General features: G+C 45.6%; 3 protein-coding genes and 1 non-coding gene across 6 annotated transcripts; 1 reads left to right on the forward strand and 3 right to left on the reverse strand.

Moving 5' to 3' along the window:
* Nucleotides 1–852: 852 nt before the first annotated feature.
* LOC130524055 (FYVE, RhoGEF and PH domain-containing protein 5-like) lies at nucleotides 853–14,619 on the reverse strand. Of its 2 annotated transcripts, none has more exons than XM_057029764.1 (21): nucleotides 13,932–14,619; nucleotides 11,197–13,438; nucleotides 9,557–9,593; nucleotides 9,263–9,318; nucleotides 9,150–9,180; nucleotides 8,556–8,707; nucleotides 8,280–8,436; nucleotides 7,948–8,035; nucleotides 7,810–7,860; nucleotides 7,375–7,433; nucleotides 6,603–6,674; nucleotides 6,369–6,437; nucleotides 4,979–5,062; nucleotides 4,807–4,886; nucleotides 4,634–4,730; nucleotides 4,168–4,305; nucleotides 3,966–4,068; nucleotides 3,754–3,887; nucleotides 3,553–3,678; nucleotides 3,326–3,483; nucleotides 853–3,254 (listed from the first exon to the last, which is right to left on the reverse strand). In XM_057029764.1, the coding sequence occupies exons 1-21, from the start codon at nucleotides 13,939–13,941 to the stop codon at nucleotides 3,218–3,220; spliced, it is 3,981 nt and encodes a 1,326-aa protein (XP_056885744.1). In that variant the 5' UTR covers nucleotides 13,942–14,619; the 3' UTR covers nucleotides 853–3,217. The 2 variants fall into 2 exon arrangements, with proteins under 2 accessions (XP_056885744.1, XP_056885743.1); XM_057029763.1 differs by having other exon boundaries at nucleotides 9,489–9,642; nucleotides 13,932–14,618.
* A 4,794-nt stretch (nucleotides 14,620–19,413) lies between these two features.
* On the reverse strand, nucleotides 19,414–22,298 carry ccdc174 (coiled-coil domain containing 174). Its single transcript, XM_057030828.1, has 11 exons — nucleotides 22,142–22,298; nucleotides 21,848–21,955; nucleotides 21,668–21,768; nucleotides 21,522–21,580; nucleotides 21,277–21,424; nucleotides 21,061–21,156; nucleotides 20,842–20,978; nucleotides 20,666–20,760; nucleotides 20,430–20,577; nucleotides 20,169–20,315; nucleotides 19,414–20,084 (listed from the first exon to the last, which is right to left on the reverse strand). Exons 1-11 carry the CDS (start codon nucleotides 22,181–22,183, stop codon nucleotides 19,534–19,536), a joined length of 1,632 nt encoding a protein of 543 aa, XP_056886808.1. The 5' UTR covers nucleotides 22,184–22,298; the 3' UTR covers nucleotides 19,414–19,533.
* A 190-nt stretch (nucleotides 22,299–22,488) lies between these two features.
* On the forward strand, nucleotides 22,489–22,570 carry trnas-aga (transfer RNA serine (anticodon AGA)). The gene has a single exon. It is a non-coding gene; the product is annotated as a tRNA-Ser (tRNA).
* Nucleotides 22,571–22,658: 88 nt separating this feature from the next.
* tatdn2 (TatD DNase domain containing 2) lies at nucleotides 22,659–25,520 on the reverse strand. Of its 2 annotated transcripts, none has more exons than XM_057030033.1 (6): nucleotides 25,365–25,520; nucleotides 24,460–24,731; nucleotides 23,638–24,360; nucleotides 23,425–23,552; nucleotides 23,163–23,346; nucleotides 22,659–23,059 (listed from the first exon to the last, which is right to left on the reverse strand). In XM_057030033.1, the coding sequence occupies exons 2-6, from the start codon at nucleotides 24,721–24,723 to the stop codon at nucleotides 22,919–22,921; spliced, it is 1,440 nt and encodes a 479-aa protein (XP_056886013.1). In that variant the 5' UTR covers nucleotides 24,724–24,731; nucleotides 25,365–25,520; the 3' UTR covers nucleotides 22,659–22,918. The 2 variants fall into 2 exon arrangements, with proteins under 2 accessions (XP_056886013.1, XP_056886012.1); XM_057030032.1 differs by having other exon boundaries at nucleotides 24,433–24,731.
* Nucleotides 25,521–26,129: the final 609 nt, after the last annotated feature.

A 26,129-nucleotide genomic window follows, 5' to 3' on the forward strand; every position in this document is an offset into this window, starting at 1 on the left:
AATGTGGTTTATCTGTGGCAGAGGGGGTGCAGAGGGGGTGCACATGCTGAAGCAGGCTGCAGGCGTATTCGAAGGTTTGACGATGTTAGCTGGGGCTTTTTTTCATCAGTGAGGAGGAGGCACATTCGACTGCAGCCAAAACATCTTTTCTTATCCAAACTAACACGCGAATAATTTATTTTTACCCTCATGCCTGAATTCACCCCCTCTCACACACACGCGCACACAGAGAGGGTGACAAATGAGCAACCACACACATCTTTAATGAAATATTGGCGGAAGAAACCTGCAGAGTGAGTCGTGATTCAATGTTTAAGGTGCAGCTCCCAAGAATGCAGCGTGGAAGCTGACAGAAGCTCCTGACAGGCTGTGCGTGTATGTTTGTGTGTTTTTTTATGTGTGTGTGTGTGTGTGTGTGTCGGCTAAGTCTTCTCCCACTTGCATAACAGATTGTGACTCAGTGTAGACACAGGAAGTCGACAGAGGAGTTGGAGAGTTTGCGCTGTAGGCTGTGTTGCTTCAGTGCTCTTCTCCAAACCCTGACAGAGCTTGAGGAACCCCCTCCTCTCCCTCTTATAAATGCATAAACATTTACGCCGTCATGATCCTCGAATCCATAGGCTGAAAGAGGCAGATGCTAAATTTGTCAGACTCGGTTTAAGACTCACGCGTGGACCTGACGCAGAGCTCTGATGTGGATCAACGTGACAAGGCCTCGTGTTGCTCAACTGAAGAGTCACAATGCACAAATTCCTTTATGTTCCTGGAGATAATTCACAGTGTGAGGGTGAAGTTTTGATCACCCGCGTTGTTCGTTCACTAGATTCAGAGTAACCACGCAAACAACAGGAGTTTCTTGCAAGGGAGAGTCGAGCAGCAGTTCAAGCTTCCTCTGTCAACTCCGTTCATCTGCTGCTCGCTCACCTCTTTTATTGGTGCAAACAGAATGGGTGTCCAAACAAGATCTCATATCTCATTGCCTTCTGACCTCTCCCCCCATCTTAACAAACTTCTCTAATCTTGACCAACAGGATACATCTGGATGCTGGGCTTGGTTGTAAGCAGCTTCAGCACTTTTGCATTCTCATGTTCTTCTTCTCCTGTCAACATTCCTCAACACTCAAAATCTACATACAATAGCATTTAAAGATAATACTAATAACAACAATAACAATAATTCTTCTCACAACAGTAAAGCCTAGAAGGAAATGCTGCAGCGGAGCAGTTTTTGCCTCAGCGGAAATCTATAACCTGAAACCTGTGTCTTCTTCAACTGTGTTGAGGACAATGTAGACGTGTTAATAATGCGGTTAATAAACATCCCGTCAGACGTGCAGTGTGTGCTGAAGGCTACAGTCTCCTGCCCCGGATACAGTTACTGAAGTATGTGCGCACGTGTGTGTATGTCTCTTTGTGTGTGTGTGTGTGTGTGGGGGGGGGGGGTCATTAATGGTGGAAGCTGCAAGGGTTTTGCTATAAAGTGGGACATGTGAGAGAGACGCTCTCTACCCTATTCTGTGAAGAGCAGAAGATGTGAGCCAGTGTCACGCTGACTCTGTTCTACTTATTATCTGTATGACTCTATCGCTGTTATGTAACAACCCCCCCCCCCCCACCATCCCATTGATTCTCTGCCCATACGAGATTGTTATGACTCTTTTACTCAAAAACTCCTGATTTGCCTCCTCAGAGTGAAACTGAGAGGGTCCACAAGATTGGTCATGCATGTATCTGTGTCACACACACACACACACACACACACACAAGGGTGTTCTGGCATAAATTGTTAATGATTCCTGAGGCCGAGCGCATATAACAAGTGAACACATCAGGCCTTATTGAGTAGGCTGTGTGTATGATTGATTATTTGCTTCTCTCTTCTTCCTGCCTGCAGCGCTGTATCAGGGAGCTTAGATTATGACACTTTGTGGCAAAGCTCTGTGCCATATGTGAGCAACGTCCATTGGGCTGTTTTTAATTAATCGGGGGATCGTTAAAGAATGAATCAGAAATAACAGAGATTCTTCTGTGAGAAGTTTGCATGAACTCTGGGCCTTTCATCAGTTTACTCCCACTACTCATGCGTCTTGAAATGATAAATATGAAGTCCTGTGCAGACTGTGTTCCTGCCCCTCCCGGTGACCCTGATTAACAGAAAATGGGGGATTGGATGATGTGAGACATTCACGCATTGTGCAAACCACCATGAGAATATGAGAAATGGGAGAAGTGTGACAACAAAGAGGACAAAAACAGAATCGGGGAGAGGATGATTAATGGCGTACCCTCTATGTAGGACGAGGTGGCTGCAACTCCTCTGTGGAAAGCAAACTTTCAGCCGAATTTTATTCTGGGTCAGGAAGCCTCCGAGGGGGAGACGAGAAGCAGAGCAGGCCTGGCCTTTCTATGGCCACGCAGAAGAGTGATCTTTGTGTCATTCAGACACCCCCAAACACACACACACACACACACCCACACACACCAGCAGCAGCCGCAGCAGCAAATCAAAGTGTAAAAGCCCAGGCTGCAGAGCGGCATGTGCTCATGCAGCGCAGTGCTCCCCTCTCTGACGGATTCACTCAGCTCCCTCCCTACAACCCACTTGCCATCTAGAGGACAGGACGAAAATAAGACGAAACATGTTTTTTCAAGTCATATTATTGAATATTTAGACTTAAAGTACAAAGCATGACACAAATGACTTTACCTCAATGAAAACCTTCATTTTCAAGGTCAGACTGTAGCACTTTAGTGTACTACTGTGAAGGAGACCCCTCTCCAGTAGTACAGGAACAGCCACAAACATGTCAGAGCTTATAGAAATTATTCATTTTTGAAGCCACCTGTTCTTCAGTTGTACTCAAAGGGACATGCAAAGAAAAACGAGGGCTTAAATATTTCATGGTTTTCAGCCGTTTCAAGTCTCTGCTCAGACTCCTATTGTGTCATTGTCACAGATGCCAGTGAAGGATTCATCCATGTCTACCGCACTGGCAGTTTTTCTGGGTTTCAGCACCTCTCCTGAAACTAACACCTGCTGCGACAGCCTTCGGAGAACCTGCTGAGGCCTGCAAGCAGGTGATCATACAAAACCGATACTGACTTGCTCCAGCGGGGAGAGTCCAAACTTACAGGCACCATAAAAATACCCCAACAGCTTCCCCAATGTCTTCTGGTTTCTTCTGGTTTGGGCTCTTAAAAAAAAGTCTGCTTTACGCTATAAAACTGTGGCCTCCTCCATGGCGTTGACCCACCTGCGTGAAGAAAGAAGCAGAACTCAGCACAAAGCAGGTATCAGTAGATGTTCCGGCATGGACGCTCTTACCTCTGGGCTGTGTGGATGTCGGCGGCTTTAAAAGTGTAGTATAAAGTACTTTTGTGGTAAAGCCGGAAGATGCTGGCCTCCTCTTCCTCGCTGAGCTGCCTGTCGGGGGGCTTCACTGTGAACCCCAGCAGAGGCAAAGTCTCAGAAGCGACTTTCTCCTGCAGGAAAAAGAACGCAGGTAACTAAAGGTCAGGCTTTGTTTGCAGTGCGTGTTTGTTTTGCCTCACCTCTTGAGCTCTGTAGGTGTAAAGGACCTTGTCCTTCAGGAGGAACCACAGCCGCTTCCAGCTCCGCTTGCTCTTCTTGCTGCGCTGCAGGCTGCCGCTAATGGACCCTTCCTCTGACACGGTCACCTGCAGAAGCAAGAGAGGCCACCTTAGACGTGATCCATCCCCACCGGCGGCCATCTTCTGCTGCTGCAAACGCACCTGGGTGAAGGTCACGATGCCTTTCCGATGTCTCCAGATGTTCGGAGGATGAATGTTTTGGAAAACGGCAGAGAGAGGTCGACTGGAGCGGTGGGGGCGGGGGCTGCTTTGGCTGGACAGCGTGGGAGCATCGGCTACATACACATATGAGCAGAGACCCGATGATGGACGACACAAAGGGGCTGCAGACATGCTGTAAAAACAAAGCTCACCTCTCTTCCTCAGCTCGTTGTAACAGTGATCGCACACTTTGGCCATGCGGTCTTTCATGTATTTCAGAGGATACCTGTTCCTGGAGCAGCTCCGGCACACAATCTGCGTCATAACATATGATTTCAGCGCAAACAACACCGTAAGTGTCCAGGAGACGTGTCGCCAGTGGAGCCCGGTGTTTGTGCTTTCGGCGTGACTCACCCGTCCGCAGCTGTGGCAGTGGTGTCTGCGAAGAGTGAGGCTGAAGTCCGAGGTGCAGTTCATGCACATCATCACCTGCGACACTGGAACCAGCGTTGGGGCCTTCTCTCCCAGACACAAGCGTAGGGGATCTCTGGCCTGGGAGAGCAAGCATTCGTGCTTTAGTTAGTAGCTTTTCTGACCTTATAAGCTTTGACATTTGACAGCAACGACACTGACAACACCACAGTGGGCCTGAGATGTCAAGTTTACAATTTTTAGAGTAAATTTGTATAAATGTATGTTGAAGTGATTAAACCACCTATGTAGTTAATTTATTTCTGAATTTAATGAGATCAGATGCAATGATTACCACCGTAGGTTTTTAAGATAAAAAAAAAAAGCTGATGTGCTCATGAAATGTACATCAGCGTGTCAATAAGAAAGTCTATTTTTAATGTTAACACAGTGGTTTAATTAAACCCACCTCCCTAGGACAGCTGCTGAATGCTGCAGAACTTTGGGCGTGTTCAGACACGGTGCGACTTATAGTGTAAAACCAGTCCTCTCTTTCAATGAAGGAGCTGCAAAAAGCATATGCACACAAAGTTTAGGGAAATTAATTCACTAAATCAGTCAAAGGAAGACTCAATGATCCACCTGGCTGACAGCGTGATGGAAATATCTGTTCCTTCGATTCTCAGTGCATTTTGGACATTTTCTATGATGGGTTTGCTGACCTGGGAGGAAACCAGAAGGCAAATGTGACCAAGAGAAACCGGCATTGGTCTAAATGTGCATGTTTCAATTTATATAAATTTCATTGTCTGACCTTGAGCCCAGTGAGGGACAGACGGTTCTTGAGTCTGTATTTTCCATCCTGCTGAGGGTATGTGTACAGCAGCACATCATTCATCTGAAAATACACACAACATTTACAACAGCTCTTGTAGTATAAAATGGTAAAAGAACTATAATCTGTGGACTTTATAGTACGTGCATTTGCGGAAGTCGTCCGCTAGGCGGCAGTCAAAGCCGATGATGTCTCAAACATGTTTGTTTCTTCAGAAATTAATCTATTGATTGAATTTTCTCAGGCTAATATTAGATTTTTTTAATTCTTTCTGATAGGAGGAGATAATCACGCATTTTTGTGTATATTATACTGGTAAAATCGGCCTACCTCTGACATTGGCCCTGCTGTCAATGATTGTTGATCTCATCCATTTATCTTCCATGTTTTTCACTTTATCACAGCCATATCATAGCATTGGACTCTCTCTTCATCGATACACTTTTAATTCCGAATTATGTATATATTAATACTGTAATTATCATCATGTAAAGTCTGGCAGCATTGGTGCTCAAAATCAGTACTTTTCACAGTTGTGGAACTTTTGTGTCCTACAGGTAAATCAAGCTCTTTAGTTTTAGGGCAGATCTATAAACAGAGCCCCCATCTTAAATTATACCACCACAGGACACAGATTTGAGGGGGGGAAAGGTGCATCAGTTATTTTTCTAGTAACATTATTCAATGTCCTGCCAAATGTTAAAAACTCCCTGCCAGAGCAGGGAGATCCTGCAGACTTTTCTGTGCTGTTATCGGCAAAAATTGCAGCTGACAAAACACGATCGCTGCCTCGGTGGACAGATGAGCTCGATAAATGTTAACATTGCTCCAGAAAGAGACGTTTGCAACCTTTTTTTTAATGCCCAAGCCCAGAATGTGAACTGTGGAAAGGCTGCGCTGGAAAAATGGTGGCAAAACTCCCTGGAAAATATGTGATGGGGGTTTTATCTTTTTAATCTCGAACTATCAAGAACGACACTCTCAGAACGACTGTGTGACATTTTGTTTTATCGCTTACATCCTCTCTTTTGTTCAAGTCCTGCGCGAGAGTCAGGCGGGAGCGTCATTTTAAGGACGCCGAAGAGACAAGATTAATAAGTAATGGGCAGTATTAAAGTAATAAAGGTTCACAGGTGCACGCGTGTGCACACATAGCCGGTGTTGGCCCTGTTGTGTCAGCAAAGAACTATCAGGAAGTGAGCAGTCAGAAACATCCTGCCAGGAAACCCAGCTCTTAATAGCTCAGTCTGGACGCAGACGGGGAAGCCGCGACCCTCTGGTTCACACAGAGATGCACTAAAGGCCAGCAACAGCCGTCCGATGGGTTGTACAGTTTTAAAGGTTGGAGCGGGATGGCGTGTGAGTTTACCAGAAAGAGGTGGCGCGGCTGCTGGCTTCTCCTGCTGACATTCATCAGGGTTCCCTCCTTCACAAAGACCTGAAAATACACAACCTTTACGTCAGGGCAGAAATGAACGTGGCTTAGAGAAGACGGGGATTCCCAGATGAATGATTGTGTAAAGGGCAACGCATGGGTGGTGCGGGGCAGACAGGCTGGGCCGGCGGGCAGCAGACAGAAACAATAGTGTTATCTGATTCATACCCTGCCAGGCTGCAGCAGCTCCCTCTGGCCTCGGACACTGTACTCAATGTTGACCAGACGCAGCAGGTTTTCCTGACACATAGAGAGAGAAACCTCCATCAGCTCCACCCGCCATCACTCCAACACGCTGTTCTGGTGGGTTTTATGTGTCAAACCCTCCACGTGTAAATGTCAGGAGCCAGATTTCCCACAGGACATTCAATTGTTCCTCACTTCACCTGTCAGTGGTTTTAGTCTTCACGTCCATAAGTGCACATTGTTCTCTTCAGAATGAGCCAAAATGACTGTGCGTCAATACGAAAAGCCAAACAATGGCGCACAGGTACAGCTGCATTTTGGGCTGAATTTCTAACAGCTGCAATTTTTGAATCACTGACCACAGATGTTCCTGACCAACGGGACCTGCCGGACGACCTCACGAGGGAGGAAATCCAGGATGGGAGTCATGCTCTTTGTTAATAGTACCAGGGAAATTAAACAGAGTCAAATAAGGTGGAAAAAACTGACCCCACGTCAGACACCCCATGCGAACCATGTAATAACAGGTGTGCTGCTCATAAAAAACTTTACTGAGTGCTTTAGGTTGGGAATACTAAACATTAGAAATAAGAAATTGGAATATATTATACTCTTCAGTGTCTGTTTAGATAAGGGACGCTCCGAGATCTTCCCCACTAATTACCGGTATTGGACTACAAAATTCCATCAACCAATGTCCTCAGTTCAATACCCCTGTGGGGGTCGAAGCTGAGCCAGATAACCCAGCACTTACCCCGTCTTTTAAGCTGTCGTTGGCCTGATCTGCTATTTCAGACACTGCAGCAACAGCAGCTGAAAAAGAAAGAACGACATTCCTAATTATTCTTTTGTTCCCCAATGAGGGAAGTGCACAATCTATTCACACATGCAAGAGTCTGTGTTCAGTGTTCCTATTAAAAAAAGACAAAATAAGTCAGGAGAGCGGCCACGTGGAGAAGCCAGGGACAAATTTGCTGCCTTCCCAGAAATAAAAAATGCTTTTCATCATAAAATTTACATCGCCTCCTTCAAACAGAGCAAAGGTGAAATGGCAGTCGGGTGGGTCAACAACGCAAACAAAAAATATATAAATTGGCCCTCCTCTGAGTACCTCAGTGAGCACAAATAAATCCTCGATAACCGAGGAGCACAAAGGGAGCTCTCTGCTTGTGTGGTGTGTTTATGGTACCTTGTGTGTCTTCATATTCTTTGGAATCAGGGGAGAGGTTATTCAGATAATCTGCATGAGGGAGGAGAGAGAAACTGCTGCTGATGCGCTTGAAATGTAGACTTTTTAGTGAAAAACCCTGAAGGAGACGAGTCTCACCAGTGAGGATCAGGCGATACTGAGCCACCCGCACGATCACCTGCAGCAGCTGATGTTTGAGGGACACTGTCTGTGCTGCTGGACTCTGCTGCTCAGACAGAAACACAACACAAACAGGCAAACAATGACATGAGCTAGATACTGAACTAGTGCTCTTGAGCAGAGGATGATTAGGGTTGTTCTGGAAGCTCTTTAAGTATTTCAATTGTTCTGTCAAGCTGACTGGTTTGAAGCTGGTTATTAAACTGGGCCCACTTGAAAACTTCTACCTCCAGTGGATGCGAAACACAGTGGAAAATAAGACTTTTGCACGCAAATGACAGCAAACCGACCTCAAACTGGTGAACGATGGCTGAAAGCGCGGGCGAAGCGCGGCAGCTGTCCTCCAGCAGGCTCACACTCCTGTCGTAGTGGCCAATATAAGTGGTGAAAACCAAGAATTCCGCTGTTCTGGATAGGAAAACGTCTGCAATCCTCTGCTGCTCGTCCCTAGATGAGAGCACCAATGTGAGAGAGCAGTGAAGAACACAGAGAATTGATAAAGAAGTTTTTAGAGGGAGCAAGTGTGAACGCCAGTGAACGGCGATGCGCGGCGGTTGCAGTCTCACCAGTGTCGAATTCGATTCTCCAGCTCATTAAGGATTCTGCGGTGCAGAGTGTAAATATCAGGCAGCTCATTGAGAATCTCTCGAAGCCTGTCCTCATTTAACAAAGGTTCCCCCTCCTCACCGACCGCTGCTCCCACCGCTTCCCGAAAGTCCTGCAACGTGTGCAATTAAGGAGGGTTAATTTTCAAGTTCAACTGCATTAATGTGCACCATTTCTCACAAGTGTATTTTTCTTCCAATGTAATACAAGGCAATAGACAAATATATCCACTTTACAGTTACTTTTGTTTCTTTAGTGGCTTCAATTAGTTTCCAATCAGAGATATTGGTGAATACGCCCCCTGCTGGTCAAAGCAATGCAGGTTTAATGTAAATGTGCATTTGTTCAACGTACAGTGCCAGACAAGAGGTCTTCCTGGTAACTGTAGTATTTCTAATTGGTCCATATAGCGTGTTGATGAGACAGCATGCACCTCAACTGCGCTGACACACTTGTTTATAACACATTTATAACAGGTGGTAAGGCACAGCAAAGCCTGTTAATTTTCTTCAGGTCACAACAGTACAAAATGTTACAGCGGCGAAAGCACTTACTTCCTGCAGAAGCTTTAGGGTGTTCACGTGTCTATAAACAAAGAAATAAATAAAGGATCAAACTAAGTCACAGAAATGATGAGTATTTGGGCACGTGTTCACGTGCGACTTACGCTCGCTCCGTATCGACCAGCTCTTTTGCGATGTAAAAGGCCCTCGAGCGGCCAGCCTGTCAAAAATATCATCTTCACTTTTTTTGTGATGAAACACAGAAAACTTTTATGCAACACCAGCGTCTCGACTCCATCTGACTGTAAATAAGGAGCGTGTTGTATTAAAACAGCTCCTTTTTGAAGCCATTTATGATGCAGAATTCAAAATCTTGACCAAATGTCCAACCTGTCTTTCATAAGTGCTGCCCGAGCCGCCCTCCTCCTCGTCTGAAGTGCATCCTGCATCTTCCTCACCTGTCGTCTCTCCCCTGACGTCACCCGCTGGGGCAGCCTGTGGAGCAGCAGCCAACAAACACACTTTGTAGGCTTCTGTATAGGCACTGGGGGGGAAAGGGCACAATAAATTATTTTTCTAAGTTAGCTCCAAAAATCAGAAATCATTGCTGAGTGATTCTTTAACACTGCTCTTTGATGTCTGTTACTGCTTTCATCTTTCTACGTCTGATGCTACAGCACTGTTTAGGATCCATTCCATTTATTGCATCATCCAAAGTGAATGCAAAGAAATACATTTTGCAGCTGTAGGGAAACCAACAAAGTTCTGAACGACCTGTGGTGACAGCTGTGTCCGACCAGGGACTCATGTCAGAGTTACATACTGTGAAATTATCGGATGCTAATTGCTTCACCTCAGCGGGGAAGGCAAATAAAAAGACTTCTTAAAGCTACATTGGTGCTATCTATCTATCTATCTATCCGTCTATCAGTGCGATCGACCGTCTCCGAGCTGCTCCTACAGCACTTCCCTCCAAGCAGCCATAAATTTAACCCCACTGGGATGTAAATTAGCTACATACGAACGACGCGGGTAAGCGGTTCAGATCTCTGCATCGCGCACATTACAGCTGCACGGCCCATTACTGCCGGGGATCAAACTTTGATCGAGGAGGGGGTCCCAAACCCAGACTCAACATGCAAATTTCTATATTAAACCGTTAAATCACTCCCACGTAAACCGTCTGCTGGTTCTGTGTGAAGGCTCGAGGCAAAAGCCAACAATAAAAAGCACTGAGGGCAATAAATAACCTTATTTTGTCTATATGAGGGCAGCGTTGGACTAGAGATCTCCATATTACCTTAACTAACAATTAATAAATATTCCTCTGATATTTGTGATCCAAAATACACTTTGTTACCGTAGGAACAGATATACTATAGAGTGGTTTAGCTTTCAATCGTGAATGAAATTCATGAATGCGCTTTAATGTCAGAACACACGTTAGTCCACTGCAGGAATGTTGCCCTTGCAGAATCTCTGGTGTTGTGAGCAGCAGCGAGCAAGTGCTGACTGCAGAACACCGAGATCCTATCTGAGCTTGTTCCTGACTGGATGGAGAAGAGCAACGACTCCTGGATGCCAATTAATCATCCTGAGCAGGAGTGTGATATGGAGGCAGGCAATAGGACGGTGGGGGGGAATCATGTGGCTGATCACACCAGCAAATAACCTGCAGCCTCAACATAAACTGGAAGACTGTTGTTTCCATTCTTACTCCACGACACATGAGCGTCGAGAGATCCCTCGGCCCACGATTAATCCACTCTCCCCCCGGGTGTGGTGAATCCCTGATCACTAGCGCTATGTCACGCTTGGTGTGGCGGTTTTTGATCTACGTGGTCAGGGAAGCGAGTTTCAGCAGCACAACAGCACCGAGCTGAGATGGAAGGTGATGTGGTCAGAAGGCACACATGCTCCATCTGTGTAGAGGTGGATTCATAAAAGGAATAATCCTAGAATATTTATCTGGTGACATCATCTGAATTTCACTAAATTGGATTTAAATATGTAGAGCTAATTAGCATATGTCCGGATATTAAATGTCATAAATGTACAGCACGGTGTCTATTCTGACTTGTCCTGGGTGTTTACTGACCTCTCTGTTTCTTCGACCGGCTGCTGGGTTTTGCCCTTAAACCCCGGGAGACTGCTCATGTCCACATATCCGTCTGTCTCATTGGCGGAGGACAGCCCGCGTGCTGGACGGCCAAAGAACTCTGGAAACGGCACCTGTCGCACAGGCCTCCGCTGTGGGACCTGGACGTTCTCGTAGTCCGAGCTAATGGGTGGAACGTTCTCGTAGTCTGAGGTATCAGTGTTGGGAAAGGAGATGGAGCGAGGCTTGGTCAGGGGGAGCGGGATGAAGGGGGCACGGGACCGGTCCTCGAAGGACTCCACGCGGACTATGCTGCGGTTCAGAAAGGCCACGGCGCTCCCATTGCCTTTGTTGTAGAAGGTGGAAGGTGGCGCGTGCGAAAGACGAGGTCTGGCATAGTGGGAGGTCGGTTGTGGAGAGCTGCTTAGAGCCTGTCTGTCTGGATCCAGCAGCCTGCTGGACGTGTGCTGGACGGACTCCGAGGATGACTTGAACGAGGACGCGCTGACGTCCACCGCAGACTTGCTGTCGGTCTTCCGTCTAAACTTCAGCATCAAGAAGTGCTTGATTGAGGATTTCTTTTTCCTGTTCTTCTCTGACGCGTCATCTTCCACAAAGAGCGAGGGGGAACTCTTTGTGATGGGTCTCTTGGTGATGTAGGCCAGTTCAAACGGAGGAGGGATGTCCACAGCAGACGTTGGGGTGGACAGGACGCTCGAGGAGGGCGAGAACCGTGGAAAGCCCCCAGACAAGCAAGCAGCACCTCTGTGTTTTGGGGATCCCTCCATGTAGCTGTAGACAGAGGCTTCTTGTCCCTCCATGGAAATGGAGCGGGGGTAACGGGACAGATAGAGAGGCTTTGCATAGTTCTTCTGCTTTGAACCCAACATGGGGCTGCTGCTCATGGAGGGATACTCAAGACCACTGATGTACCGCCTCGGACCCAACTGCGGCTCAGTCACGTTGTTATTGAGGCGGCGCGACAGTGACCAGGAGCGACTCGCCGCTGACCTCCTCTCAAAAGGAAAAGCACCTTCACCCTCAGATGCGTGTCCCCTGTCTTTGTAGATATGATCCTCGCTGATGTCCTGCTCCGTGTCGGTTGTGTCGTCCAACGAGGGGCCCACGTGACTCTCCGGGTCCGAGAGGTCCGAGTCGTTCGGAGAGAGCGGCTCTCTGCTCTCTGAGCATGACGATGTCAGCGAGGTGTCTGCGTCCACGGGCACCGAGATGGACACCAGCCTGACCCTCGGCTGGCAGTCCAAACGATCCAGAAAGACCTCCACTGTCTGAGGACTGAGTCCCTGAGGCATGACAGCCTCGTATTTCTGGTGTGGACCTACCCCATTGTTGCAGGGGCTCTTAAAGATCTCCACATAATTCTCACAGGCTCCTACCCGTTCCTCACTTTTCCACATTGTTGCAGATTTCTGGAGTTTGCGTGGACTAAAGTCATAATAACGAATATTCTGTAGGTTTCTCCCCGGTCCTGCTCCGTGGCTGACATTGGGCTCGTCGCATGTGTCGCCAGAAACAGTGTTGTCGCCCCTCTTGCAGGCGAGAAAAAAACCTGCTTCTCTGTTGCTGATGAGGACCCCAGGATCCTCTGTGAGGGACTCGCTGAAGTCGTCCACGATGCATTCTCCTGTGTCCTCCTCCGTCGTTTGGAGCTTCTCCTGTCCCTTCTTCAGGTTATGACTGGCTCCCACCTCAATGCTCCCAGCAGACACATCTCCCATTGAGATGCCGTCTGTGTCAGCGAGCGCCTCGCCGCCGTCGCAACCCTCCATTTCCTCCGTCAGCTCAACCATCTCCACCGTGCCCTCCGAGTCAGCAGCGAACTTGCTACCAGTCAGTCTCCAGTCGTCATCCATCTTCTGAGTCGCATTGTCCTCCACTTCCTTTTCCACATCTCCGTCCTCTGTCCTGCAGAAGACATCCTGAGCGTGGTTTTGCGATGACTGGAGGATGTAGGAGTTCAATTCTTCCTCCACTAGCAGAGTGTCTGCAACCATTTTGTTGAGGGTGTCCTCCTCAGGCTCTTCCTCCACCTCCCCGCTGGAAGCCAACTGTCTGCCGTTAACGCATCGTCCCTGGTTGCCATTAAGTTGTAGCGCCGGGCTCGGTTTTGGTGCTAACGAAGGTTTTGGGCCCCTGTTTGTAGACATATGGGGAGCGGGAGGCTTCAGAGTAGTGTGACAATCAAACCTTGGCTTTGGTGCAACAGAAGGCTTGGTGCTGTCTGAAAGAACAACAGGAAAAGGAAACTGTAAGATTATGTGTTTTAAAATAGCATACAGGTCATCGGTATTGTGTCTTTGTGACCTAAAACTGTTCAAGGACTCGGCATGATCTCATAAAATTTTCATGTGGCCTTTGCTTCACAAAAAAGGCCGTAAAAGAGCTTTTTAAAAGACAAAGAATATATATATCTATTTAAAAAAAGCAATAGCCCTGGCCCTTTACACATTTTACTGACACTTTAATGAAATGACATTATTTTCTCAAAGTAGGTGGAGGTTTTTTGCTTTTTTTCGGAGATTATTCATCAACTTTCCCTAAATCACGGTCAGAATTCCGACGTTACGCATGTGAATGAAATGCTATTAAAAAATAACATAAAACTAAACATGGTTACGCCATAGTGATAAGAACCGTCTAATAAAACTGGACAACCACAGGGACCAAATAGAAGCCGCGTTAAAGTTCAGTTAACCGCGTAAAACGAATCTCACCTGGGTTCATTTTAGCGGCGCGACCGTCTCCAACATCTCGACGCGAGCGGCCCCGAAACGCCAAACTATGAATGGACGAAAAGAACGAGGGAAGAAGTGAGCGAGGAGAGGGGCAGACAGCGGGGGGGTCCGCCTGGACGCAGACGAACACAGCTCTGTTTGTCCTGGACTGAGAGCCGAGCGCCGCTCAGCTGATCGCTGGTGCGTCCGACAGCGCGCAGCGCAGCGACGCGACTGGAAACCAAATGGAGAGAAGAGCTGGAATCCAGCCTTCAACCTTCAGCCTTCAGCCCCAGCAGCAGCAGCAGGGGGAGCCGGAGGACTCATTCATGAGATAATAATTACTTCACCATATGAACAACTATAATCGTTAAGGGTGCGACGCGTGCCATACAGAATTATGATCATTTCTAAGGGAGTTATTCATGCTAAATATAGTTTTCTAGCAGACTATAATATCTAGATCAATTAATTAGGTAGAAAAGGGGTTTCAAAGATTGCCTCTCGCGTTTTACAGCAACTATCTGAAATAAAGGTCATTATTTCGTTTTGACAACACAAGAATGACGTTTTATAATCTATCAAATTCTGTCACTCGCACAATTAAGCCATAACCGCCCGTGGACGGTCCCAGATAGCTTTGAGCTCTGCACAGTTTGCATATTTACTCGTTCACGCAAATCAATACTTCGTGTCAATGCTCGCGTCCCGTCAACAGCAGCTTTGCTGGACTCCTAACTATGACTGGTTCACATCAAGCCCCGTGCTCCATAACAGGAAACTGCTCTCCCTGTTTCCTGCTCAGCCCAAATTCACATCCTTAAGTTCACATTTAACCCCTGCGTGAATCCATTTTGACTTAAGTCAAGTGGAGAAGCTCCTTGATCACAATGACATTGGGGCAATAACAACTCTAAAGGTGAATCATTTCTCCAACTGTATGGCTCAATTATATCCATCCAAACTGAATTGTAAATCAGGAACTAGTTTATCGTCCTGGACGTCCACATCGGACATGATTTATGGTTGTGTGAGGAGAGGGGATGACTAGTTGGACATTATCAGGATCAGATGCGATAAACACGGCGAGGTTCGCCTCTGTGTTTGTGTCTCCTGTTTGTGTGAGATGAGGAAAGAACGGGTCTCCTCCTCACTGAGGTGGAACAATGAGACTGGAGCTTAAAAAGGGAACTCCTTCTTGATGTCCTCCTTCCTGCCGATGTTTTTGAGTCTTTAAGTAGAACCGGAGCACAAAGGGGGCAATCGGTGAATGCACCAAACTCAGCAAACTTCATAAAAACAGCAGATTTAAATGATCCTTCCACCTTTGAAGGAACAGTCAAAACCACAGACAGAACTAAAAGAAGAGGAGGGGGGAAAAGAGACACTGGGTTTCCTTGGAAACAGCCTCACACTGTCCTCATCCTGTGAACTGTCACGGTTTGGTATCAGCGGGACACAGGAACAAACTCATGTCACCGTCGCCTAAGTTTAGATTCCTGACCAGGAAGAAAACATGAAAACACAGCTGGGGGCTTGTTTTTGTTCTTCTGTGAGAACCTTTCTGACATGTGCACAATGGAAACCCTCCAACCAAGAAGAGATAAATACAAGGAAGGTTTGTGACCCTGGTAGCATGCGCTGAAGCTTTAGCTCACACCAGTTGCACCCAAACACCAGCCAGAATTCATACCTCCCAAATACATAGTGTATATAAATATTGTTTATTTATTGTCCCCCAAACAGCAAAGCTTTTTAGGGGACAGCTGCCTTCACACAGCAGGGTCCCCTAAATACTTTAAAGTCTGAGTGTGTGACTGTGACCAGGCCTTTTCTCTGCATCCCAGCAGCTCCAGTGAGGAGTTTGACCTTAGATTGTGGTTGTGCTGGGCCACAGTATAAACCCAGTACTGTATTTTTTTTGTTTAAAAAAAAAGAAAAAAGTTTTCTACCTGTGCAGTTTTACAGCTGTTTTGCAGACGGCGTCTGTAGGAAAAGTCCAACCTCGTCTTCACCCAGGTGTTTCAGGCCGGGGGTTGCAATTCCTCTGTTTTCTACGCTGAAGGTCATGCGGCGAGGTTTATTCATAGTTCAGACTCAGCAGATTAATCACTGTTGATTTAAATGGCAGCTATTATCTGAAAATGAACAACGCATCCATCAGGTTTGTTGTCACGGAGAGCAAAAATCTGATGACTTTGTTTGCGTCATCTCCATAAAACCTCAGCGGATGAACCTCAGCTGATGCGCATCACGCCTTCCAGAAACTTCCAGCTGTGTGATTTCACATCAGCAGAAATTTGAAACTATTGTGAAACTACGTGTTTGATACTATGTGTTAAAATCGTCAAGTTCTTAAATGTTTACGTCTGCGTTGTTGGGTTCATCGATATTGACGCAACTGCAGGAGGGACATTAAGGCCACATTGGAATGCAAGTCACCCCAGAGTCAGTCAAGGATCAATACCGGTCACGTGACACCAGGGCCGGGCGGCCTGACATGGCTCCAGCCAAGACACATTGCTTCCTTCTTGAAGAGCATTTAATCCATGAGCAAAGTCACAGCCAGGCACCTTTCCCCCGTCTAATAAATCAGTGATGTGAACTGACAAGGCTGTGCACGTTTTAAACTCACTTATTATTCAGCGGCTGCCTCGCTCTCCTGCGTGGGACCCGAGGAAGACACACAACAGTCGATAGAGAGTTTATCTGCACGCCTCTGTGGAACAGCAGCTTTTCCCGACCCACACAAATCATGTCAAAATTATTTGTACTTTCAATAAGATGTTTAACACCATTAATATGAGTGTTATGAAGACGATATAAGAGGGATTTGCTTTGCTAAAATACCTTTAGCATAAAGCAGATCCACTGGAAAGCAAAGCATGCTGGGTATTTTGGAGGTATCAATGAGGTCACGTGAACTGCTGCTGAACCCTCATCAGATTTCCTGCTGTTACCCTCGATCTCATCCGAGCAAAAAGAAATCTACTATTAACAAGTTTGTTCATTAGACAGTAATGGAATTTGGTTGGGGTGCAGCACAGTGGCGCAGTGTTCCGCAATGCTGCCTCACAGCAAGGTCGTGGGTTCGAATCCCACTTGGGGCTTTTCTGTGTGGAGTCTTTCCAGGCGCCTGAAGTTGGGGCCAATAAATTGACTGTTGTTTGTTTGCCGTGCATCCTGAGAAATACAGCATTAAAACCAACGATAGTGGTTGTTAAGGTGTGGTCAAGAGAGAGGAGGGGTGTTATTTACAACATAAATTCAATTACCCCATGTTGTGACCAAAAGTGCAACCAAATGCTGTTTGTCCCCCCTCCCATCGTCCATCTGCTGCTGGGAGATGCTGCATCAGGGCTGCCATCCAAGCCGGCGGGCGGCGGCCTGTTTCTGTGCGGCTGGCTGACACAACGCAGCGGGGGGAGCAGCATTATGGGCACGGCGGCGAGAGCGCTCCAGTAGCTGCGGCGGCATTACTCTGCCTCCACACATCCCGACTCATTACAGCTCACCGTAGGATGATGCTGACGGAGGCGGCTGAGGCCTGTGTGTGCGTGGAGGCGGCCCTGCACACGGCGCTGATGGGCCATTAGAGCTCCGGCTGAGCGGCCAGGGATGCTGAGATAATGAGATTAAACAGGCCGGTCAAAGAAATCAGATTACTTTAAACGTCTCCATACGCCTTTTGCTTCTTTTTGGTCCAAATAACAAAAAAAGTGTAATTCTAAAGTGGATTACTTCTGTCTGAACACAAAATCAAATATCTTAATTCTGGTTGAATGTATTTTTCAGCCTAACTTTCACAAGTGTAACTGTCCCAATACTTCTCACACACACAAGCTTTGTTTTAGCCGAAATCCTTGATGACTCTTTTTCAGATCTAAATTGTTTCTACATCTTTGACTTGGCAAACTTAGACTCTGCTGTGAAGTTGGATTTTCCCCCAGTAATGCAAAAACATTCTCATTATCCTGTAACACTTTGCTAATTTTGTATCTTGGCACAACATACTTAATTTTACTGATGGTCCTAATGGCCTATTATCCCTAATGGAGTCAGTTTTCTTTTAGTTCACTCCACTTGTTTTATGTTAATGTCAGCAATTGAAAAGAGTTTAAATCTCCTTATTCTGTGTTGTTTTTGTGCTTTTCATTGTAAAGTTGCTCCTTTCTTTTGTAGAGTGTTAAACCTGGGTGACAAACATGCGACTCGGACCTCAGTGGGTTCATGCAGCAACCTGAATGCCAAGCAAAATAGCTGCAGTCTTCTAATTTAACTGATTTAAATTGGGGTTCTTGCTTCAAGGTGCAGATCAGCATCACAGTCCCCGTGTGGAACACTCCCAAAGTTTTAGGAAGAAAAGTGAGGAGTGAGACATGAATACATTTAAACTTTTTGATAAAAACTTAATTAAATCCATTCTAGGTGTGTGTGTGGGGGGAGGGGGGGTAGATGTTGTCATTTATAGTCTATTATTTCCAGGTCACCAACTGACAATATAGTTTAGGAGCACCGTCGTGTCCCAGCTGTGTATAAATGAGATTGAACAACGTAAAGATGTAAATAAAAAGAGGAAAAAATGAACTGAATTCCTTCTGTAGCAGCTCAACGACGTTCATTTAGTTTTTATTAGGAGAACAGCAGGCTGCCATTTTTCCCACATCTGAATTAAATTGCCAGAAATGTTGAGTCGGCAGTGTCGTAAATTAGAATCTGGGACACTAAAAATCTCATAAAAAGCACATTCTAATTCCATGATGGTTTTAAATGAAAAGGCAAGCAAGCATTGCCCCCCCCCGGACAGCTTCAGTCTACAGGAACAAATATGGGGGGATTGTTTATGCCTGTGCAGAGGTCAAACATCTACATCCACAGCAGGAAGCAGAACCACCTCTTCATACAGGAAATTCACTGAACTCAACAAGTGCCAAACTACCTATTATTCTGCCTAAGAGAGGAAACGAACCGGACAGAAATCAAGCCAATATCGAAATAAAGAGGGAGGTGGATTAATCTGCGCTTTGATCTCTGGGTAAATTGTAATTCCAGCTCTCATAAACCGTGCTGTGCAGTTGTTTCCTGATATGTTTCAGGTCTCAGGCGACAAGCCTTGGACAATTAACTATCACATTTCAACACATAATGTACGCAGACCTATTCTCCAGGGAGGAATATTGGCTGTATTGTTGGAGTTAAGGTGGCAATAAAATCAGTCACTTGACCCTCTTGATCGTGTAACCCTGGTGACAGTGCAAAACTCATGAGTTTCATCAACAGATGTCTTTGATAAACATTTTGCAATTAAAACAGGTTGATTAATTAAAAATATGTGTTGCATGTTTGAGCAGCTGTAGAGCGAGTCGCAGTTGGGAAACAGTGACATCTAGTGGACATTGCTTTAAAAAGAAATCTGGGAAAAGAATCTGGGAAATACAATTTAAATAAAAATATATTTTTTAAATAATTTAAAATCACTGTGTCCTGTTGTAGTTTTGCTTTTATTACATTTTACAACTGCACAGATCATATGGTTGTGATTTCTTCAACAACTGAAAGATTTCCTTACAATTGCAAAACTTTTAACTGAATCTTTTAAAGATCAGGAGGATTTTTTATAAAAAGACAACATGTCATCTAGACTCTGTGGCGGCAGCGTGGCCTGGTTCTCCTCTGTAGGCTGCGGTGGCTGCTGAGGTGGATACGGGACTGGGTTCTGGGGTGGATATTGCGGAGGGTACAGGTTGTGGTACTGTGGCAGGAAAGGGGGATACATGTAGGGCGGCCCAGCAAAAGGAGGACATGGGGGAAAGGCAGGATAAAATGGAGGAGGGGGATACTGGGAGTTATAAAGGGGAGCAGAGACAGGAGCCGATTCTGACGGGAGATCTGGAGGTGACGGATCTGGTTTTGGTTCTGGAGGAGTTGGGAGTTGTTGAGGCTGAGGATGTGAGGCAGCAGGTTGGGCCTGTGAGTGTTTGTCCTCCACCTCCTCCTCAAAGGGTTTACTTGGCTCTTTAGTCCACTTATTCACCGGCGGTTTAGGCTTATCTGGTTTCTGCCTCTTCCCCAGACTGAAGTAGTCAGTGGGAGGGGCAAACTCAGACTCTCGCTCGTCACGACGCCGGGTCTTCCACTCACTGAACATAAACTCTGCAATAAAAGTGAAGTCGTTAAGAGAGCTGGATGCAGGGTTACTCTGGTTGGAGAGTTGTTTCAAATAGCAATAATGTTTACCTTTGCCTCTGTCCCACTCTCTGACATGAGGAACTCCTGGTCTGGTGTCCCGCCGTTCCTGAATCTCCACTTCCACCCTCTTAATTATACTGACTGCTGGGTTTTCCTCTGGAGGAGGTGGAGGTCCCAATAATTCCTCTTCATCCTCTGTTGTGACAAACAATTGAACAAAATGTTAATGCACCCACCAAAGTGCAGTTCACACAAGTTCAAACATAAATTCCAGCTCAAAGCTGCCTTTTTAAAGAGCAGGTTTCTAACCTTCATTGTCCTCTGCTTTAAGTTCGTCCTCGGTGCCATCCAGTTTGTCTGTCTTCATCTTCCTCTTCCTAATTTTAGCCAGTCTGGCCTGCAGGATGGCCTTCCTCTTGTCCTTCAGCTGTTCCCTCTTGGTGCGCTGTTCTGTTGTCTGGACCAAACAGAAAGAAAACAGAAATGAGCAAAATGAGAAACACACTTTTCAGCAGTGTGGATATACGACAGAATTACCGGCTCACCTGGTCTCTGAGCATGTCCAGTGTTTCCCTCTGCTTTTTACGCTGTTCCTGGTCCTGGGAGAATGCAAAGTAGCCCACGCCGAGATCACGAGCCTCTGATAACAGGAGACAAAATCATGAATGTTGTGATTTCAAAATGACTGCCAGACGTGATCTTCAGAGGCTTTGACAGTAACCTTGTCCTCTGATGTCTTCATAGTGAAGGGGACCAACAGGCTTCCTCATGGCCTCCTCCTCCTCCCTTTCCCACTCCTGCCTCTGCAGCTCTCGGCGCATGTCCTCTGACAATAAGGTCTTGTCGGTGGCGGTCATTCTAGATTAAAAGAACCATGTACATAATAGTTGTAGGCGAGTTTAAATTTTATGAAACCATATCCTGTATCTCGATTTCTTACCGTTTTCCATTTAGGTCTTGATCCATTTTCCTAAAACCTGGCAGGTCTTTTTTCATGCACCGGCGAGATCTGCCCAAAGAATCCACGTAATCCACCCTGAGGAGAAGCATGAAAACAACAGTTTACTATCTGTCAATTCTCAATCTGATAATATATGTTAAAATAATATATTGAGTAGTCTGCATATGTAAAGTCTTGACATAAATATAGTCTTACCATTCTTCTTCAGGGTTTTCAGGAGGCAGCACAGGAGATGAGCTGCTTCTTTCCTCATCATCTTGTTCTCTCTGCACATGCATTTCTCTCTTTTTGTCAATGATCTTCTGGGTGAAATCAACCAGATACAATCCCTCGGTCTCTTCATCTGCCATTTTAAATAGCATGTTAATTACACTCTCAGTTAGAGCTGCAAAACAATAGAAATAATTGCCAAATAGTAATAGGCTGCATATTAGACTGACCTGGAAAGTCACCTTTGGTCATTTGCTCATAGAGTCTGGCCTTTTCCTCCAACATCCGTCTATTAGAGGAAGAGGTATGACAGTTCAGGTGTTCAAGAATTGCTGTTGTGTTCCAGATGATTAAAACCACGACACAATTGACTCACTTTGATTTATCTAAATTGATCTCTTCCTCCGCCAGCAGCTCTGAATCCTTCTCAGCTCTCGCTGAAACGCCAGCATTCTGTTTGCTCCAGACATTCGGTTTCTAAAGGTATTATCCAAATAATAATAAAAAAAATATTAGTCAGAGACATTATAGATAAAGTTAAAATAGACATGTTTACCTTGATTTTGGATTTTGATGTTAAACTAGCGCCTTCGTTTTCTTGTCCAAGTTTGTCATGTTTGAATTGCTCCTGTTTCCTGTAGAGTTCAGCTTTTAGATCCACGAGCTGTAATAGAAAGTGTTTTTTAATGTAATTCTTTTCTATATGTGCATTTTTTGCTCATCGCATAAGTTATTTTCTAGCTTCAGTAACTGGAACTCGACTTGCTAGCGCTATAGCTTCCGACATTAGCTGGCTCCAATGAAAGGTATAACAAAAACGACGACTTGGTTCCGTCTCAGAGCATCTCACCGATGAAGCAGTCACTTCGAATGGCTTTTTCTTTTTATCCATGTTTGTTTGTCATTCTCTACACCACCATAGCTGCTCTGATGCTAACTGGCTTTTAGCTGTCGTCGTCTGACTTCTTCGTCGATTATTACTGTCTCTAAAAAAACAAACTCTACCGCCACCTAGTAGGTGAGTTCAAGAATGTAGTTTGTTTAACTCGGCTATTCCACTTTATTGGTACTTGGTTATTATGCTACCGGTTTCAGGCTAATGTCATATATTACCGGTTTCTGCCTAATTCATGTCATGATAGATATCATGATATATTGTTACTATTTATGTCGATATGATATCTCGTAAGCTATCGGGTTGTCGTGGCCGAGTGGTTAAGGCGATGGACTAGAAATCCATTGGGGTCTCCCCGCGCAGGTTCGAATCCTGCCGACAACGCATCTTTTTAGCAACCCAATTGTTTTTATGGTCTTTAGGGAGTTTACTTTGGACCCCGACTTTTGGTCGGCGAATATATATTTAAAGCTTTACCGAGCAGTTTTAATGTTTCAATGATTTTAATGTTCTTCCTGTATCAAACAAACTACAGTACAACTCATCTGTTATGGAAAAGAAACATCCAGAACAATGCAAATACTATTCAATGATGAAAATAGTGCAAAACAATGGAATTTGTTATAAAACCAATGATATAAAACATCTGTAAGGTTTTGATTTCAGTCCGGTTTACATTGCAGGGATGATTATTGAGAAGCCACATCAGACTCTGGCGTCAAAATGCGAAGGTTATATGCCGTAGAGTTGCGTGGTGTTCCTTCGGATGGTGGACAAAACCTTATCCAGGGTTTCTCCTTTTAGCAGGCTCAGCTCCTGCAGGGTGTGGATGCCCATTCCAGGATGGGAAAACTGGCACACAGCTTTACTCACCTGGCAGGGATAGAAAACATGAATGATCCAGCCAGCACTGTGCTGCTCTGACCCTTCGAGTACTGCACGTTTAAAGGAGGGCTGTCTATTGAGCTGAACTTGCCTGTCTGGGCAGGAAGTACGGTGCATCTGTTTCCAACACGATGCGATTCAGAGGGATGCGACGCAGAGCATCGCGAGCCTCTGTGGCTTTCTGGTAGGTGATGAGGGCCGTGAAACCCACGTACAGGTTTGGAAATTCCGTCAACAAGGGCTCAATCACTCCATAACTGTTGGTGAAACAGTGCCTGGAAAAAGAATGTTTTTTTGATTATTGCCAGGTCTGTAAAAGGAGCTTTCGCGAGATTAGAGCTCTCTATACTTGCCTGTGAATTTTGTACTCTCTTGGGACACACTTCTTCATGATCTCCAGGACGTCGTCGTCTGCGTCTCTGCAGTGGATCACCAGAGGTTTCTGGAGACCAACAGCCAAATGCAGCTGACGCTCAAAGACCTGCGCACACGCTGATGATTAACACCGCCACAGCATGGTGACGTCCCCTCTATTCAAACTTTGGTTCCTTCAGATTACAACTCACCTCCTTTTGCCTCGAAGGATCGGTGGAATTTTTGTGGGAGTAGTCCAGCCCCATCTCGCCGAACGCCACTGCTTTTGGGTGACGCATGGCCATCAAGATGTTCTGTTCCTGGACGCTTGAGTAGTCTTTGGCGAAGTGGGGGTGGCACCCGAAAGCCCCCCACACCATGTCTTCAGCCAGCAAGCCTTCCCACAGGGTCTCCTTCACCATGATTTGAGGGTTGCAGAAGTTGGTGATGCAGCCTCTGAAGTGTGGAGGGAAGCTGCTCTGGTAGCGCTCCCGGAAGTTGTTGAAAGTCCCTCTGAAGCCCAGCTTCCTGTACAGCATATCTAGGTGGCAGTGGGTGTCTATAAAACCCACGTCGGTGCCCACATGAGGGTAACTGTGTTCCCCCTTGCATTCTTCCCCTAAAGAGAGTCTGTGTTTATAAGTGTTCCCATGAGAAACGGGGCTGCGGGTGTGCTTCAGGTACGAGGCGGTGTCAGACAATCTGCGCAGAGGGACAGTAACATTCCCAGGTTTGTTTCTAGATGGTCCTGAAGAAGCTGCTCTGGCAGAATGAGGAGACCAAGGCGAGAAAGCAGGGGAGCACAGCAGGTCGTCGCCAGACAGTTCTGCTCTGCTTCCTCCTGGTGAAGCCTCAATCTGACCGAACGTCTCTACAAAGACAGAATCCTGAACCGTTGACCTGGCTGAGGAACCTTGTGGTGTTGGGAAAATGCTCTGAAAAACATGGCAGACATTTTAACCGGCAGTTCAGGGTAAAACCAATCAGGATATCCACTGAAGAATTACCGGTGAAGAGGCAGAGCGTTGACAAACCTTCCTGGAAAGCTTCTTTAACTTGTGCTTGTGATCAAGACCACTGACAACCTTTGCTTTTTTCTCTGGCGTGTCCAGACTCAGAGCACACAGGCCATCGGGTCCTGGAGAGTCACTGGGTGGCACCGGATTGGAATATTCATCTGGTAACGCACCGCTGCAAGGATGGGTCCTGGACTCTGTCCCCCATGGAGACTCTGGTGAGGACACTGCCGTTCTCCAGCCGCTGAATTGAGTCCTTCTCTTCTGGTTCATGTCTACCATCAAATATTCTATAAAACAGCCAGAAAAAATCAAGACGATAGCTCCTCGCACAGTCCTGAATATCATAAACATCATATATGAGAAGAAGCTGACTTACTGGGTGAAATATATAGTTTTAGTTAATGTTTGTTTTGGAGGGTTTCTGTTCCCATTTTAATGACCTCCCCCAGGAACCTTCATTTAAGAGCTACATAGTTCTCAAACCCTGATAGTTTGGCCAACTTTGGCTTTTAGGAACAGTTTGTAAACTAAATAAAATGTGTTTGTGGGACGTGAAGGTATAAATGAGCCTGATGTGTACAAACATAAATCATAAAAATGTTCCGCTAGCATGCGCAGCTTAGCTCAGGCTAACGTTTTGGGTGCAGAATTTTGGCTGAAATTTGTTGTTTTAGGCTTCAAAACTTTACACGTATGGTTGAAGGAACATTGTCAAAAGTGTTCTAATGGTTTTAGACTTAACTGAATTATTCTTCACAAGCACAGATGCCTGGAATTGAAGAACAATCGAACTAAAAAGGCGTCGGTACGGTAGAAAACGTCGAATACGATTGATTTGTCCGCCCAGTGTGAGTGAAGTAGTTACATCAACATTACCATAAATGACTGATATAAAACCAAAACTTAAATATTATATTTACCTCGGGAGAGACCAGAAACTACGACTGCGGTCAGAGTCAAGGCGGCCGACTGATGAGGACCAGACCCGGCGGGAACAGCAAAACTGAGCCCGGAACGTTTTGATCAACAGGCGAAAATTAATACGAATCCGCCTTAAAGACGACAATAAACGCAATAATAATATGAAATCATACATAATCTCATAATATATATAGCTATTAAACAATTATTTTTTTTATCGATATTTGAGTTTGAACATAAAATGTTTATACTCCAACTGGCCACTAGAGGGGAGTACTGTTCTGCCTCAGTCAAATATATTGCTTTCAAATTTTACCCATTTTAAGATATTCGCATATTTGTAAATACATTTGATGAGCAGGTTAATAAATCTTAATATTATCTTAAGTAAACTGACACCTAGGTGAGGGATTTGTGTACTGCTTGTGCATGCATAAAATAAAAAAATAACTCCAAACTGACGCGACTCACCTGAAAAGCCCGGAGCCTCTGCTCATTCTCTCACATGGGCAGGTACTTCTTTGACACACTTAAGTTTATTTTTTTAATTTTACAAAGATCCTGCAAAGCATCTGAAAAGAACACATTGTTAAGAGCCATCTGATGCACCTTGGTGAGTGTCAAATTCCTGCTTTTAACATCAATTCTGAAATGTCTTATTAATTTCTCTAACATCCTGCCATATAATGCAGTGTGTTCAAAATAAAAGTATTCACGCAGAGAAAAAGCAATTAATTAAAACAATGCCGACAAAGCACTCGTGT

Source organism: Takifugu flavidus, chromosome 4 (genome assembly GCF_003711565.1).
Source record: "Takifugu flavidus isolate HTHZ2018 chromosome 4, ASM371156v2, whole genome shotgun sequence".
Classification (NCBI taxonomy): domain Eukaryota; kingdom Metazoa; phylum Chordata; class Actinopteri; order Tetraodontiformes; family Tetraodontidae; genus Takifugu; species Takifugu flavidus.

Bases quoted from the DNA above. Each gene is read 5' to 3' on its own strand.
- tatdn2 (XM_057030032.1), bottom strand. From the start codon at position 24,723: ATGGTAGACATGAACCAGAAGAGAAGGACTCAATTCAGCGGCTGGAGA. The intron at 24,361-24,432 runs GTAATTCTTCAG...CATGTTTTTCAG, and splicing joins AACGCTCTGCCTCTTCACCG to AGCATTTTCCCAACACCACA. The intron at 23,347-23,424 runs GCAAGTATAGAG...TTCTTTTTCCAG, and splicing joins AGAGAGTACAAAATTCACAG to GCACTGTTTCACCAACAGTT.
- LOC130524055 (XM_057029763.1), bottom strand. The intron at 7,434-7,809 runs GTACCATAAACA...TTTCTTTTTCAG, and splicing joins AGAATATGAAGACACACAAG to CTGCTGTTGCTGCAGTGTCT. The intron at 3,888-3,965 runs GTGAGCTTTGTT...ATGTGTATGTAG, and splicing joins CAACGAGCTGAGGAAGAGAG to CCGATGCTCCCACGCTGTCC.
- ccdc174 (XM_057030828.1), bottom strand. From the start codon at position 22,183: ATGGATAAAAAGAAAAAGCCATTCGAAGTGACTGCTTCATCG. The intron at 21,157-21,276 runs GTAAGACTATAT...GCTTCTCCTCAG, and splicing joins GAAAACCCTGAAGAAGAATG to GGTGGATTACGTGGATTCTT. The intron at 20,085-20,168 runs GTAAACATTATT...CTTTTATTGCAG, and splicing joins AGAGTGGGACAGAGGCAAAG to AGTTTATGTTCAGTGAGTGG.